This window comes from Artemia sp. Qi Xiang Cuo, chromosome 2 (genome assembly GCF_049724085.1).
Source record: "Artemia sp. Qi Xiang Cuo chromosome 2, ASM4972408v1, whole genome shotgun sequence".
Lineage (NCBI taxonomy): Eukaryota > Metazoa > Arthropoda > Branchiopoda > Anostraca > Artemiidae > Artemia > Artemia sp. Qi Xiang Cuo.
The window spans coordinates 16,661,620-16,679,353 of NC_142795.1; the positions used below are offsets into that span (position 1 = coordinate 16,661,620).

The window sequence follows — 17,734 nt, forward strand, 5'->3', positions numbered from 1 at the left end:
ACAAAAGAAAGGAATATTTGGAACATACCTGGATTCAATTTGACTTATTTTATAAAATACATTTTGACGTATTTTTCTTACAAAATATTGAAACCTCACTATTTTTTCAAAATATTGAAAAAATACTGAGACACACACCTCTGGTGGTTCAGCCATGTATAACGATGTCTTGGAGAATCAATGTTGAACTAATACCTCAACTTTTTACCGTTACCGTTGTGAAGGAAGCTAGCCAGTAGTCAAATGAATGTTATCTGCCATCAAGCTCTATTTGGAGTCGGTCAACGGATTCAGGAAATATGGCAGACGCTGGGTTCAAGGTTGGCTGTCAATCATTGAAGCATTAACTGCAAACCGATTCCACTAGAGTCAGACATACAACGATGTTAAAGACCTTGCAATATGAAACAATTACAGCAAAGCACAAATCTAGAATACACATCTCATTAAAACTTCATATTTAATGCAACTTAGTTGCTCATACTAACTTAAAGCCTTTTCTAGTGGCAAACTTAGACCACCGTAATCCTGACAATAGCTGAACTTAGACTATTCATCAAGGCATGAATTTCTAAGGGACAGGGGGTCACCAGGCCCTCCTCTGCCCCTCTATACCTAATTTTGTCCCCATATATTAATTTTCCCTCCCTAACACTTTTAAGCATAAATAATTTTGATGGTTATATCTGTGATTATGATAATGTAAATCATTATGTTATATACCTTGCTGACCAAAAATCCGAATCCGAGTCCTGGGATGAAGTAGCAATTTTAGAGTCCTCTGATGAAAAAGCTAAATTTTTGCAAGATAAATTAAGAAACAATTGTGAAGAATGCTTTCCTAAGAAAACGCTCAAGCGGTGCAACACAGATCGTCCTTACATAACCCAAGAAATTAAAGATTTGATTCAGTATAAAATTCAACTAAGAAAAGAAGAGAAAATAGGAAATGAAATGCTAATATGCTCCGCAACTAAGTAAGTAAAATGACAAGGAAAGCTGCGGCTGAGTATTACCACAAAAAAATTGATAACCTTTTTGAATCAAAGCCTAGCATGTGGTATAAGGAAATGAAATGAAACGAATTTGTGGAATATCCCCTAAGTGTTGATTTTTGTTCAGATTCTAATGATGAAACAGCTGCTGACCAGTTAAATGGTCATTTGGCCAGAATAATCCAGTCTTTGCCGCGTCTTGATGTAAATAAAACGAACCAAGAGTATAAGAAAATTCCATATGATGTCGTACCTTTACCTACTATTTCTGTGGATCAAGTTTTTACTAAAATAAAGAAACTTAAACGAATTAGTATAACTCCCATATATATTCTGATTGAACTTATAAAAGCATTTCCTGACAATTGACCAAGCCACTACCACAAATTTTTAATTACATCTCAACTTCTTCAGTTTACCCACAGATATGGAAAACGGGGTATGTTACTCCAACCCCTAAAAAGATACTGAACTTAATTTCGATGGTGTGAGGCCAATCACTTTAACCCCCTTGTTCAGCAAAATATACGAAAGTTTTTAGCAAATTGGCTAAAAGCTGAATTTGTACCCCTCCTTGATCCTCATCAGTACGGTAACAGAAAGAATACATCAACATCCCATTATCTAGTCAGTCTTTTTCATTTTATTTTTAAGCATGTTGATGAACCTGGTAAATGGCTAAACAAAATAACAATTGATTTTAATAAGGTTTTCGATTTGATTGATCATAACATTATAATTTCTAAGCTTTTAATTGATTTTAGAGTGAATGCTGCTGTTGTGAGAATGATTCAGAGTTTTTTAATAAATAGGTTCCAAATTTTTAAATATAAGAAGTCTTTCTTTGAACCCGAGCCAGTTTTTTGTGGTGTACCTTAAGGTGCCATTTTGGGTCTTATTATTTATCTAGTCATGATTAATGATATTGCTAAAGATTGTGAAAATTACTGGAAATATCTTGACTAGCCTACACCTGCAGAAATTTGTGAAGCAAATAAATGTAGCAAAGCTCAAATTTTAATTGATAATGTGAACACTAAACCTCCAGTTCAAATATGAAAGTAAATGACAGTAAATCTTCAATTTTAATTATTTCATTTTTAAATTCTTCTGAACCAAATTTTCTACCAACTATCTCTGATTCTCTTAAAGTAAGGAAGATTAAGCTCTTGGGAGTTATTATTACCAGTGATTTAAAGTGGGAAGTAAACACATCTAGTCTAGTAAAAAAGAGTAATACTGGGCTGCAGATGCTCAAGCTTATGTCGAAACATGGCCCCCCTCCAGATCACCTCCTCCGAATAATTACGTCTTTTATTCGCCCAATTCTGGAATATGCAGCTCCTGTATGGAATTTTGAGCTGACTACTGAGCAAAGCGCTAGGATCAAAAGAGCTCAGAAAAGAGCTCTAATGATAGTATCAAAGCAGGCAGAAATGTCGTATGAAGATCTGCTGACAAAGTTTAAAATGCAAACTCTGAAAAAAAGAAGAGAGAAACTCTGCATGGATTTCGGAAGGAAATTGCTGATCCACCCAATCCACAAAACCCTCCCCCCCCCCCCTCAATCCACAACGAAACGACTCCCGCGCAGGGTTACAGTGCCTTTTGAGAAACTTCCGCCGGTATGCTGTGCCCATCAGCGGTTAGCGAAAAGTTTTATACCTAGTTTCGTAAATATGTACAACGAAAATCAGGAGGATTGATTAGTTTTTTTTTTGATATCCAATTTTTAATGTGACTATAATGTGACTATGCTTTTTATAATGCGACTATACCAAAGACATTTGGCAGTGCCATGAAGATTTTGGTGAAAATAAAAGTTTATCTATATATCTATCTGTCCACAAAATCAAAATAGCCTGCTACTCCATTTGATTTAATTCTACCTACTGTAGGATTTTTGCTTATTTGACCAACTATAAGCTGTTCCTTGGAAAATGTGTTTACACCCACAAGGATCTTTGAATTTGTACCAATATAACCTGCTAGGTTAGCATATTTCTGAAGATACTCTTCGGAAGCCAATAAAAGAATTTGTGTTAGTATTCATGGGCTCTTTATCAATGTCTGTTGCGAGGAAACTAGTAGCCCTTGTTGCGAAGAAACTAGTAGCCCTTGTTGCGAGGAAACTAGTAGCCCTTTTTGCGAGGAAACTACTAGGAAGCTGCTAGGTAGTTCTACTTTCCTGCCTTATCACTTTTTGAATATTGCGCTCTCAATTCTCCATTTCTCCAGAAACGATTCGATTTTTTCAACTTTCTAACAATACACCTTTTTAACTGACAAACTTTATGATTTGGAACTATAATTTGAAAACTAACAAACTTTTCAACTGACAAATTTTAAATTTATTAACTAGATTTTAAATACACTATTTTACTGACAGTCTAGATCACGAATAGGCTGTAGCAAACTGACAACCGAAATAGGAAGTTCATAATCTAGACTATAAATTCAACAACTTTCTTCAAAAAAAAAATTTTGAAACCAATTTTGGTGGTTCATGTTTAGAAATTTTACGAAATCATAGTTTAATAATCGATAGTTAAGTTTGATAAGCTTCTTTGTTCGCCCGATAATTTGTCAGCCTGACATATTTTGGAAGCATAACGCATTCCTATAATAATAATAATAATAATCTGTATTTAAAAGCCAATTAAAGCCATATACAAAAAGACAAATACTAAAGAAAAATTACACTTCATTTGACATCCTTCCCATCAATACAAAATTTCCTACTGCCACAATATAACGGGGAGTCCTAGACCTCATTAACTCACAAAGCAGCCTATCTTCCCCCTCCTGGATAATTAATCCCCTTAAATGAGATAGTTGCTTACACCGGAGGAGGAAATGGCCCAACCCATAATCATTTTCCCAACATCTCAAGCAACTACACCCGGCCTCCGGACCTTCCCTCTTTTTCCTTGCAACCTTAGTATAAATTGGAAGACAATTTGCTCGAATCTGAATCCAAATCATTAGATAATTAATGGACAATCCCAGCTTGAAATAAAACTCCTGACCAAAACTCTCTTTTACTTCTCTATACAAAGTAAGACTCGGAGATTTGTCCACAGCTGCTTGCCATAGTTGCACTTCTTGGTCTTCAAGTCTTGTACTAAATTCCTTGAAGAACCGTATTTTAAAACCGTTTTTGTGGATTAAAAAGAATTAGATTAAATGACTCTGCAGAATATAGGCTAGTGAGAGATAAAGAAAGGGAGGAAGAACGAGAGAGAGAGAGAGAGAGAGAGAGAGAGAGAGAGAGAGAGAAAGAGTCAGTATATAAGAAAACAACAATAAACAAAATATACGAAAAAGTAAAAAAGATACCGACAGCTCTCTTTTTATTTAACATTGGGGACTTCTGAGCCACCACTCGTAATTTTTAGCTTTGTAGTATTGGAAAAATACTAAGCGCAAGACGAATTGCACTAACTTTTTTTTATTTAACTATTCGTACAAGCCAACATTTGAGAGCCAAATATACATATTTTGACCTTTAAAATCTGTTTTCATCCTCATGGCAGAATTAGTGGATAAAGGTAGAATAGGGAAATAGGGAATAGTAGAATAGAATAGGGAATAAAGGTAGAATAGGGAATTTTCAATGTAGGGTGCAAGTATTACGCTTGAGAGGAGCCATATCAATTTCTTTGAAAGTCTGAAAGGGAATTGTCTACCCACCTCAATTTTCTCCAAAACTATTTTACAATAGGCCTTCCACGCCAACTCGCAATGAACTGTAAGGCACTGTTGGAATAAATCATCACTAGATAGCCTTTCTTTGGCCATGTTAAGATTAATGTCATACTGGTCAAGAAGTAAATCTCGATTGTCAGAATTATCACAGGCAAACCGGGTAAATTGCAGAACATCTGGCATCATCTAAAAAGAGAGAAATTAGAACAGTGAAATAAAAATTAAAAATCGACGGAATTAGAAAGAAATCTGTTTTATCTTGGAAAGAAAAAAAACAGAGAACTTGTGACATTCTAAAAATGGTCCGAAGAAACTTTTGTTTTTTGGAGCAGAGAACTTCTGGCGTTATCTAAAAAAGGAATTAAAAAAAGAAAAAGAAAAAAAAGAGACAATTTGTTTGTAGTTTTGGCTGCTGTAATTCCAAAATCATTGTTATAAGGCATATAGCGAAGATGAATTGGTTGTAAAAAAAAAAAAAAAAGGGAGAACGAAGGAGAATTTAGAATTTTGCCATCGAGACATAGTTTGTATCATAGCTTCAACTTCGAGCTATCACCACAAACAAAACGGGAGATATTGAAAATTTTGAAATGTGGGAAAACCTTTGCACACCTAAGAAACGTCATGTTAAAATACATAAATTTGACAGAAAAGTGTAGAGGTTTTTTATTCGAGCAGAAGTATTTTTCCTGTTTTCTCGGTGTTTTAGTGCTGCATTCTTTTCTTTAGCGCTAGCGATGTTTTCCTTATGTCTATTCTGTGTTGTATATGCCTTTGTGTTTATTATATTGTCTTTATGTTAGGACAAGCACTGAGTGCTTACCGTTTTGAGCGACAATAAATGAATATAAATTTTCTACACCAGGCAGGTAAGCTAGAGGAAGGCTTAGAAAATGCTCTTGCTTATGTGTCTGTGTCACAGTGCACTACCGTACGTCTGCGCGATAGCGCATACTGCACTTGTCACCTAGAATAATTGCAACTCTTAAAGTTTCTAGCCAGAGTGTATTGGCTGTCCACGCAGGTAGTAATATATGTTTACTCTGATCCGGCACTGCAACCCCCAATAAAGTTTATCTTAATTGTTCTACATCACTACTCTAATGTGGTCATTTCTCTTCAATCAGTAAAGGACAAAATGTTTTTAAAATTTTTGAATATCAGTCTCCATCCACAATTCAGGACCTAACTATCTTAACCTATAAACACTGCTTTCTTCACTATAATAACACCCTAAGCCAGGTGATTACCGTGTCTTCTAATAAAACAATCTGAATTTCAAAATGTAACAACATACAAGTCCAAAATAGTTTTGTGAAGACACGTTGTGTTTGGACCATTAAGTCTTTGTCTAGAATTACAGAACGGTATACTAAGACGTATATTTTTTAAAAGATGTTTAAAAGACGTTATTCACAAAATATCACATCACAAGATCCTTTTCTATTGTACTGTTCTTAAATTTAGAGAAATACAAAGACTTTGACAAACCAAAGCGATTTAGATAATTTTGTTGGAGAATTTTCCTGGAACCAAATTTTTTTCCCAATTATTTTATTAGTTTATTACTTCCTCTTCTACCCCACTCCAAAGTCTATAGCTTTTTCCCCATTTAAAAAGCTATAGTAACATAAATCGTCGAAATTTTCAGAAATTGCCGCCGAAAACGTTTTGGTTTGGTACGTTTAACATCTGATACACCATGAATACATCATGAAACACCAGTGACGGTGAATTTGAACGACGTTAGACTTCAGAGTCAAGAGTAGTATGTCGTAGTATATGGTAGAAAGATAGAAAAGGCTCTTTCCTCGTACATGGGTTAATTTCATTCGTCCAATGAACCTGTCATTCAACTTTCAAAAATCAACCTTTATATATATATATATATATATATATATATATATATATATATATATATATATATATATATATATATATATATATATATATATATATATATATATATATATATATATATATATATATATATATATATATATATATATATATATATATATATATATATATATATAAATAATATATATATATATATATATATATATATATATATATATATATATATATATATATATATATATATATATATATATATATATATATTATATATATATACATAATATATATATACATATATATATACATATATATATATATATCTATATATATATATATATATATATATATATATATATATATATATATATATATATATATATATATATATATATATATATATATATATATATATATATATATATATATATATATATATATATATATAGACCCCGGCGCCGCGCCGGTGGATCGACCGAACGCTGCCGACGAGAGGCCCGGTTGACCGCCGCCAAAGTGTTGTATTGCCACCGGCGTGACGCAGGCACGCCGCCGCCGGCAGAGGCGGCACCGTTCGGTCGACTTTAATTTTTTTTTTACGGCAATTCTTTATTGCGTCAACCGCAAAGTCGGAGCTTTTCCTTCTCGTGTGGTTTAGTATTTCGATTTTCCTGATTAGAAATCAAGCAAAGCTTACACCATCCCCGAATTTTCGGGTATTTCCCCGAAAATCTATACATCACCCTGAAAAAATATTTGGTTCCCCGAATTCCCGAAAATCACGCAATCACGATGTCACCCCTAGTGATTTATCAGCAGTGACTTTCCCTGCCAAATATTACTTTGTATACCATAATTCTTCACTGCTCTCTTGTTCATTAATTTTCGTCTCTTTTGTTACTTTGCATAAAAACCAGACAGATGCAATATGCTATTGCAAATATTGCAATATACACAGTTCTTCATATGTTGACAAAAAAAGTATCGTCTTTATGAAATGAGTTTAAATAATTTCGAATGCAGTTTCCCAATCGCTATTTCTTACATCATTCGTAGTCAGAATTGTATTTTTAAGTAGAATAGAATTATAGAACGCATCCAATACAATACAGCTTCGTCCGTTTTTTGTATTTTTAAATTGACAGCCGACATTTTGTTTCTGCAGCTGAATTGTAAGTTTGCAGATTTTTTTTTTTTTTTTTTTGCTGTTTTTAGATAATAGTTTATTAATTTTTAATAATCAATTTTTGAACACCTGATATAAAATAAAATCTTCTTTCTGGACACTTTTTAGCCCCCCCCCCCCCACCAAAAAAAAAAAAACAGCCTTCGGTTGAGACAAAATTTAGCTATAGACTAAGCTATGTACAAGGTTGGGGAATTAAAGATTGAACCGGAAGTCACCCCAAAAATATGATTCATAAATAAATTGTAAATTAGTGCCTATAAGGGAGGGGGATAGGGGGCTTTCATTTTAAAATGATATTACCTCATTTTTTATTGAAAGCAGGGATGCCAAAAAGATAATTATTTTTTTCATTTAAAGTGGAGACATAAGAAAATGATATTAAATTCCCTATGAAGCCATTGAGATATTTTGATAGACCCAGGTCCCCCCATTAGGACTTCTTCATTGTCTTGGGTATATTACGATTTCTCACAGGCTACCGGCCTAATTTGGCTTTTGTGTGTGCTTCCTTTTAATTCGATTCTTTGGATCTTATGGAATGCCATGGCGAATCTATCACTCAGTTTTCCAATAATTTGAGGTATATCTGAATAATTTTGACATTTTTTTGTTGTCTTTGTACCCCTTTACTCATACCCTCAATTTTTTTTCAAGGGACACTATAGTGACCTTGTTAATTATTCAGTAAATTAGTTTTCTAATGAAAGCTGAGACGGTATCCTATCAAAGTGGTATCCAGAGGGGGGGGGGGTAGGGATTATATAGAGAGGTATTATATTTAAATGATAATAGGTCGAAATTTTATTTATTGAAAGCAGGAATCCCAAAACGTTCATTTTTTTTAACTTAAAGCAGAGACGGCATCCTATCAAGGTGGTATCCAGAGGGGGGGACGGGGGAATTGAGCTATCATATTTAAATGATAATACCTCGATTTTTTTTAAGCAGGGGTGCCAATAAGTTAATTTATTTTTTTTATTTAAAGCAGAGACGGTATCCTATCAAGATGGTATCCAGAAGGGGGGCATAGGGAGTTATTATATTTAAGTGATAGTACCTTGATTTTTTTTTATTGAAAGAAGGGATGCCAAAAAGTTGAAAAGTTGACAAAATTAACAAGATTTTCGTGAGTTATACTTGATACAGTACTTGCATGGTTTTATCGTCCAAAGGGAAAGGGACATATGCGTCCAATCCGGGTTTTTTTCCTATTGATGAAACAGGTTTACTTTGAAAACATTCATTCATATGTACCAGACAGATTCACACTAAAACGAATTGGTGTGACGAAAGCGATGTCGATATCCCCACCTAACGTTGCGCTCGAGTAACAATGGCGCCCTTGGTCCAGTGCCCAAGTTACATAAAAGGCCGGGTCATAATAAAACCTTTCAATTTGGGAGGTCCAAGGAGGAATCTTCGACAGTCTTATGACCTTAGGGTACTAGATGTTGCAATGTTCCTAAGTATCTACAGTGGTTTAAAAAATTCGATCACCCCACAAATGATTACCAAAAATATGCACAAATGTAACATTTGGAATATTATAACATTTTTTTCAAAGTTTTGAAGAAAAGCAAAAAAGTCTAAATACCCCTAACTACGCTTGAAAGCTATTTTAAAAAGAAACTCTTTGGAGATTTCCATGGAAATGACCATAGCAGAAGCTTTGAGCCTGGGTGGGGATCAAAGAGGAGTCTAAGTATTTGGACCACAGGTGACTTATTGTTGCGACTGTCTTAAATTTGGTAACTCTTGTGAGCATTTGGAAATCAAAGCTTAAACTCAATAACTGATACTAACTGTCCTAACATTTTGCTTGGATTAAAAGTGACGAACTAGGATGAACATTTCAAGTTGAAATTTTCAACATCTTCCTGGAGCTACTTCAGTCTGCATATTATTTCATTTAATTACACTTAAAACGGATGAGTTTTTCATTTTTTACCTAAGAAAATAGCTGGCACTTCATTTTTCTTCATAGGGAATAAACTATTAAGTGTTTTTTGTGTCATTGTAATTGAAGTGTTCTCATATGAAGTGCTCATCATGTATTTTTCAATTTGATAAATTTACTCCTTTTAGATACAGTTTATAATTTGACTGGTATTAGGCATTAATCAGTTTATAATTTGGAATGAATCCCCAAAAGAAAAAATGAATAATATCCAAAAGAGCGATAATAAGGCAGCAGTTCAGCCTTAGCCTGCATGACATATTTTCTATAAATAAGCCAAAAAAAACTTTAAAATAAATTTTTTTTTAAATTGTAATCAAAAAGAATTTTTTAATACAAGAAGGCTTAACAGAAATCCAAAAGACCAAAAAAACAATCAATATCTAAGCTGCCCATTTCAAATTTTTTAAATATGACAAAACAGATATAGGAAAAGAACATTATGAAAAAATTAAGCTTCTAAGTTCAAAGTTATATTTAAAGTTTTTACCCGGATAACTTACTAATTTTGTGATACGGTATTTGAATTTTTGTATGCAGCAATGCTCAATTAAAAAACTACTAATTTTGATAATTATTTATGTCAAGAATGCATAGATAATATATACTTCAACTACTCGTATTATGCAAGGATTTTGAAACGCCACAGCCATTTCGTTTCTACCAGATTTCTACTTCTCTTGATGAATAACAAAGAAGACCAGTTCCAGCCAGCGACTTGTGAATTTTTGAACTCATGAATAGGCTCGAATCTGTTGTAAATTTAAGCTGTGATTTGAGAAAGACTAATGAAAACATTAATGTTTGCGGTCAACAGTGATCGCGCAGGCGGCGCGCCGCCAATATCTTACCGGCGGCGCGCCCCCGGCGTCGCTACCGGCGGCGCGGCGTGCTGTTTTTTGCCCCGTCGCCGCCGGTCTTCCTTCATCGACAAAGAGTAACAAGACGGCCGAGGTTTCCAGGACATTTTCCAGATTGGATTAATTAATTACAAACAAAATTACTACTATTATGATAAGTAGCCACCTTTGAACAGACATTAAATTAACGGATACCAAGCAGCTACAATTATAATGCTCTCACAGCCAAAACTTTCAGATTTTCATAAAGACTAGTTTGCGTTGAGAATTCTGAAAAAAATATAACAATATTAGAATAAACTATAAAAGTTACGAGGTTATGTGTTACAGCTAAAGATGCAGAAACAATTCTATGTCGATCTTTCGTAGGTTACGAAGTGTATATATATTGTTATATTAAAATTTGCTTCTTTCTCAGTATTATAGATTTAAAGGTTGTGAGAGTGTTATAATTGTAGCTGCTTGGAATCAGTTAATTTAATGGCTTTTCAAAGGTGGCTACTTATCATAATAGTAGTAATTTTGTTTGTAATCAATTAATCCAATCTGGAAAATGTCCTGGAAACCTCGGCCGTCTTGTTACTCTTTAGCCATTTTTTATAAAAAAAAATATGTTCTAGCATGTTTTTGATTGTTCAGTACCCTGATGGCTTGAATGCAATAGTTTTACAGAGAATAACCGCAAAAATCCAAAACTAAATAAACAGGAAGAAGAAAAGGGGTCAAAAAGTATATTAAAATTTTCTGATAAGACTAATTAGTACTTACTGCTTCACCAAATTCATCCCACATTTCAGAAACCCTTGTCTCTATTGTTTCTGCACAATTAGCTATCAGGGCTTGGACGGTTTTAACATGAGACATTGCAACTGCTTCGTTGTGCAGCGAAGCTAACGCTCGGAGTAGAGCTGAATTTGGACGCCCATCTGACGTTAGTGAAAGACCCAACTCTGGAACTAACGGTTCAATTGAATCTCTTACAAAGATTAAATTATTCACAGCCATTAAAATCTGAAAAATAAAATAAGCCTGTAAATGCTAGAGAAGAGACGCATCTATGTATTAATAAAGCTAACAAGTTTATTAAGCCTCATACAAGCATAGCTGTGAGAACAAAATAGATGTGGACGATGCTTGAAAATCATGAACACAATATATTTCCCAAAAGTATCGATAATTTGATATCGATAGTGTATGTTTTAGGCAACATGAAGCAGGAATTTAACTCACGAATATTTCATACATTAAAATGTGAATATGAAAATAGTCTGTTTTTACTTTAGTTATGTTTTTTTTACACTGACAACCTTGGCAATATTAATAGCTGGGCTTCAGCTACAGTTCAGCTACAATTTGTGAAACATACTATGGATTTTGGAGAACTTTATCTGATGAAAATATCAAAGGAACTATCATATACACGTATGGATAACACTGAAATGAAGTACACCACTTAGCTTATCAGGCACATACATATTTTGGGGAGAAGGCTGGAAGTTTAGGGAGAAGGGATAGCTTTAAAAAAAACACCATAACTGGGCAAACATCAATAATTGGATGGAAGATATATGAAATTATAGGCAAAAGTGAAAAAAACTCCAAATATCTAGATGTATTTGGGGGGGGAGGTAGCACGGGTCCTGAGGAAAAGAAACTGAAGTGAAAATAAAAACGTAAAAAATGGAGAAGAAAGTTGACAAAAGAAAAATATGCACTTCTCTTGGATTATATCATTTTCCCAGCCAAACTAGAGGCTTAGAGAAGGTGACAATTCGGGGGCTTCTGTCCTTGGGTGTAGGGAATTTTAAAACAAAAAAGGCTTCAGGTGATTTGGGTTTGAAATATGTACACATGAAATAGAGATCTAAAATCCCAATTCTATTACAATTCTATTACGGCACACAGCAAAACGTATGATTAAAACAAGAAATAATTATATATTCTTAGGAAAAAATACATGGCAATTTGAACATTTGGTAATTTTATCATTAAGTTTCGAAATCTTAGAAGCAGAATTCAACCATACTGACATTTCTGTCAGAGGATTAACTGACAAAAAAAAGGATACGGCACTAGGCTTTACAGTCTATACCAGTGGTGCTGATTTCCGCTTCTTGGCGCTTTCAGTTCGAGGAATTGCAATGGGGGTTTGGGGCCTGTCATCTTGTGCTTATAGAAACATCCTCCAAATTTCATTGGAAGAAGGAGAAGACAATTCTTTTCCCGATGAGAGAAGAATTCACGAAGAATGCTAACTTTAATATTAATATACAAATTACTATTCGGGTAAATTCCTTTATATTTAAAATTAGCTGATTTAACTAAAATTACTTGAAATTTTCTCAATATAGTTAATCAGATACAAATAATATTCAACCAATCAACTTATTTCGCAAAAAAATACAAAAAAAAGTAATAATGTCAAGGTTCAACACGAGGCGACGTTGGTAACGATACCTAAGGCTTTATTCCCGGTGAACGTTTTTGGTATGCTGTTTTTTGGCAGTCTTGGGACTCTAGCATTTCAGCCCGTCATCCTGTCATCTATCTCCTCGTTCTACAGAGTTTATTACAACTAATTGCAATAATTTACTGAATAAGCGTAAATATTGTGATGTATTGAACGCGATTTGAACATTGTTCTGAATTTATAGCAAAAAAAATCTTGCAACCTCACAGAACCCTTGAAACTAACAAAATATTGTTAGCTTATCCTGATAGATAAATAGACCAAGTTGCTTGCAGATGAGGGATTTTCTATCTGCAAAAGGATGAACTTTGTAACATAATAAGAAAATAACAATTGCAATAAGTCACAATAATCACTTGTGGACACAGTTCAATAAGTGAAATTTGTTATTGAACGCCATAACTAAAATAAACTAACCTCAATAGGCACAAATAAGCGTGGGGCAATATTCACCTTTATTCATCTACCGAATTACATTTTTTAAATTTATTTTGCATTCATTGTTAGATTAAAAGAAACTGAAAATAGGTCAGAAAAATGACCTAATGTTTGTTTAATTTTAGATCCTTCTCAAGATTAAACGAAAAAAAAAGTTTTTTTCAACTGAAAGTAAAGAGCAGCATTAAAACTTAAAACGAACAGAAATGATTATTTATATGAAGGGGTTGCCCCTCCTCAACACTTCACTCTTTAAGCTAAAGTTTTTTGGTAGTTAAAAAACATTCTTATTGTTCAAATTAAATGAACCTTGTGTTTCAGTAGTCGTTCTTACAGAATTGGGACTAAATTTAAACTTTAGCTTAACGAGCGAGGTGTTGAGGAGGGGGCAACCCCTTCATATATGTAATAATATCTGTACCCTCTAGACAATTCAATCCCGGTGAAAATTTACGCCGGACAATTACCCTTAACAGCTCCACGCGTAAAATTGAGACGGAAAAGAGAAAGCAAGACATATAAAATAATTTCTTATAGGAATTCAGGCAAATTTCCCCAGTGTAAAATTTCCCCTGACAAGCTCATAGCCCGGAAAATTCCCTCCCCATGAAAATTCCCCCGTGGAAAAACCCCCAACAGAAAATTCACCCCCACCCCCCACCCCAAAAATGTGTGCATACTTCCCAATAACAAATACTATGCGTAAACAATAGTCAAATTTTATAAATTAAAGTCAATTCCCCTGGGGATTGTGGTGGGAGGGCTTATGTTATATCCAAAGGTACAGCTATTAGGCCTTTCAACTATGATGAACAAAATGGTTATCTAAAAATTTTGATCGGATGATTTTGGGAAAAAACGGATGGGGGAGGGGGCCTAGTTGCCCTCCAATCTTTTTGGTCACTTAAATTGGGACCTAGAACTTTTAATGTCCGTTCGAATGAGTGCTCTCTCGATATTCTAGGACCACTGGATCAATACGATCACCCATGAAAAAAAAAACACGAATTCGTCATCTTTCTTCTGGCAAAAATAAAAAAAAAATCCACATTTTTAGAGATAGGAAGTTAAAACCTCAGAAATGAGGTTCTCTGATACGCTGAATCTGATGGTGTGATTTTCTTTAAGATTCTTCGAGTTTTAGGGGATGTTTCTCCTCTTTTGAAAAATCAGAGAAACTTTCTCAGGCTCGTAACGTTTGATATGTAACACTAAACTTAACAAAAACTTATATATTTGGAATCAGCATATTAAGCCGATTCTTTTAATATATTTGCCGGTATCAAAGTTCCGCTTTTACAGTTTCAGTTACTATTGAGCCGTGAAGAAAAAAAAAATAAACACGCATCCGTATCTTTCTTCTGTAAAAAAAAAATTCACAATTCCGCATTTTTGCAGATAGGAGCTTGAAATCTCTACAGTAAGGTTCTCTGATATTCTGAATCTGACGGAGGGATTCTGATGGTCTTTCCTCCTTTTTTCAAAAATCAGGCATATACTTTCAGGCTCGTAAACTTTAATGGGTAAGACTAAACTTAATAAAATTTATATGCTTAAAATCAGCATAAAAATCCAATTCTTTTGATATACCTATTGGTATCACTCCTTTTTTACAGCTATAACGAACTTATAAAAATTAAAAAAAAACAAAACACAAAATTGCCTCCTTCCTCCCTCTAGATTTGTATATTCACATTTCTCCCCCACCCCAAGGCTAGATTCAAGTGGATTGACGCCCCTGGTGAAAAAAAATTAAGGGATTAAAATCCAACAGAAAGGATATGAGAAGTTCTTAAAGTAGAAAGGTATCAAATAGAAAACCACCAACACCATCTAACACTTGTAGACAGTGTTCCTTTTTTTAGCCTGTCCGAAACTATTACTTACTTGCCTTTTCAGGTACTTTAAAATGTAGGCGAAGGGAAAGAGAGGGGAATTTTGCCACCACTAGACCTATCCACTTAAAACTAACTAGTCTTCTTACCCTACAAAGATTTTCGGAAGCAATGCCTACTTTTAATTTGGCTTAAATAATTATCAAAGATAAAAATAATTCTGCTTAATTATCAATTATAGAGAAATTTCAGTTTGAAACTGTAAATTGCAGATTAATTATGTCAATCATCCATTTTTCTTTGATCATATTTTTCAGAGTGATTAAAATGAATTGTAAAATTCTGGAGATAATAAAATGACTCGTCAGAAACAAAGAAGAGTGCACTTAAGGGTATTGAACCATAGGTGCATACAGCTGCGAGCCTTAAGGGGGAGGGAATTCAGTCATATCTCAAGAAGGAATGATGTCCTCCTCTATGAGGTAAGATTAAAACCAAAAATAATTTCTTACCTCCTCTGTTATTTTGCCACCTATGTGCTCCTGAAGCATTTTATTGAACTTTGTAGCAATAGAAACGGAATAAAAGTCCGCACATCTGCAAATGTCCTGAAAAAAATTATTTCATGTAAATCTTAAAACGTAAAATACTTGTGTAAACACACGGCTAAATTAATTAAGAAATAAAAGAAACGTTAAACAAAAAAGCCCAGTTAAAACTTAAAACTTTATTATGACCAGTCCAAGCTGGTGTAAACAACTTTATGAGTGGTATGATAAAAATTTCTTAGTCAAAATTCAAGCAAAGAGACGTTAATAAATTTAAGATAAATTGTAGGCTTTAGGCTTGAACCTTTTACTATGTTAAAGATGTGATTCCGCCACCTCTTTGTTTGTTAACAATTTAATAAAGGTTTTGTTGACAATTTCAAACAGCTTTAAATAATTTGTAGTTCTTTCAGAGAGAAGGAGGACCTCCTAACCCACCACCCCCCCTCCTCAACAGGAAAAGCGTACAGGAAATCGCTAAATGAAATAGATATTTGTTGTCAAATTATTTTTTTTATTGAAAAAACTAGATCACTATGGGATTGAGCTTTGCAGCGATAGTTTCCCAACAATCGCATCAAGTGTCCAGGAAAGGCTGATCATATTTCAAAAATAATCTAAAATAAAACCCCTTAAGGCCGTTAGTTTTCTATTTGGCCCCAATAACTTTGATTTGGGGACCCCTAGCCCCTGGGCCCTATTTTGAGTCTCGCATCTATGTAGGATGTTACCATGTTTTGTTATGGTTGTTGTATTACATTGTTGTGTTATGGCTATGGTTGTTATACGACGTTCTGGTCGTTGTTATTATGGTGTTTTATCACAGGACATAACACCAAATTTTTTCTGTGAGACCTTTGCTTTCAAATGGACTATTGTCCATTAAAGGAATTTTCACTTTGAAGCCTTAGAGTGCACTCCGATAGCACCGGTTCCATTGGTTTCATACTCTCAAGTCTAAATAGCGATTATGATCATTATAGAAGTTGTGTTTTCATTCTCTCATTTAATATTTTGTCCCTGCTTGATTCTCATTTTTTTGGCTTTCGTCCAAAACATAATTCTGATTCTAAGAAGCTTCTAAATATACCAAGGGTCAAGACTAGTGAAGCAATGATTTAAAAATTTTTGGAATTAAACATATTCTCATGGCTCCAAAATTGTTCTTCGAAATTAACATTTCTAGCTTGAATAGCTGAGGCACAAATTCAGCAGAAAAATTAACATACTAACACTCACACATACTACTAAAAAGATTCCTTCACCGGCTCTTTACTTAGCCTCACTCCACTCGATTGGGTGAAGACCACCCTTGGCCCTTATGCCTAAAATTAACTTTTGCAAAGATGTTTTTCGAAAATGACTATTACATATGAAAAATTTAAGTTCCTAATATTTTCTTTAAAGGGGGACATAGAACGCCAAAAATAAGATAAAAACGACATCTCTACAAAATTTCTCGGGAAAAAAAAACAACGATCAAATTTCGTGTTTTCATACATAGGAACTAGAAATCTCGGCGAGGTGTTTGTAGATAAGCTGAATAAGCCGGTGTAGTTCAAGATCAAACCCCCATCTCCCTTTCTCCCTTTTGATAAAATTGTCCAAATTTCCTCAGGCTCACAGGTTTTTTTTATGACTTTGAAATTAGTGAATTTTGCACATTTAGAATTACCGTAAAATTAAAGCCATCCACTTAGTCAATTTGGTCGTTACCGAACAACACTCCTTCCTCCTCATTTAAGTGACTTAGTCTTGTTAACATTATCAAACCTATCCTCGCAGTCGGAACTCTCAAACCTCTGAAAATTCACTCATTTCAGTAATATTTCAAGCTAGATTACTCAAATTTTCTGCTTGATCTGTAGCATTTATCT

General features: G+C 34.0%; 1 protein-coding gene across 5 annotated transcripts in view; it reads right to left on the bottom strand.

The window, feature by feature from the left end:
- stac (C2 and C2B_Munc13-like domain-containing protein staccato) overlaps window positions 1-17,734 on the bottom strand; it is a 164,651-nt gene that overhangs the window by 32,020 nt on the left and 114,897 nt on the right. For all 5 annotated transcript variants that reach the window (XM_089099313.1, XM_089099305.1, XM_089099296.1 and 2 more), the window contains exons 14-16: window positions 15,822-15,917; window positions 11,335-11,577; window positions 4,689-4,889 (exon numbers count right to left, since the gene is read on the bottom strand). In XM_089099313.1, the coding sequence (XP_088955439.1) occupies window positions 4,689-4,889; window positions 11,335-11,577; window positions 15,822-15,917 (540 nt within the window). The remainder of the gene's footprint in view (window positions 1-4,688; window positions 4,890-11,334; window positions 11,578-15,821; window positions 15,918-17,734) is intronic.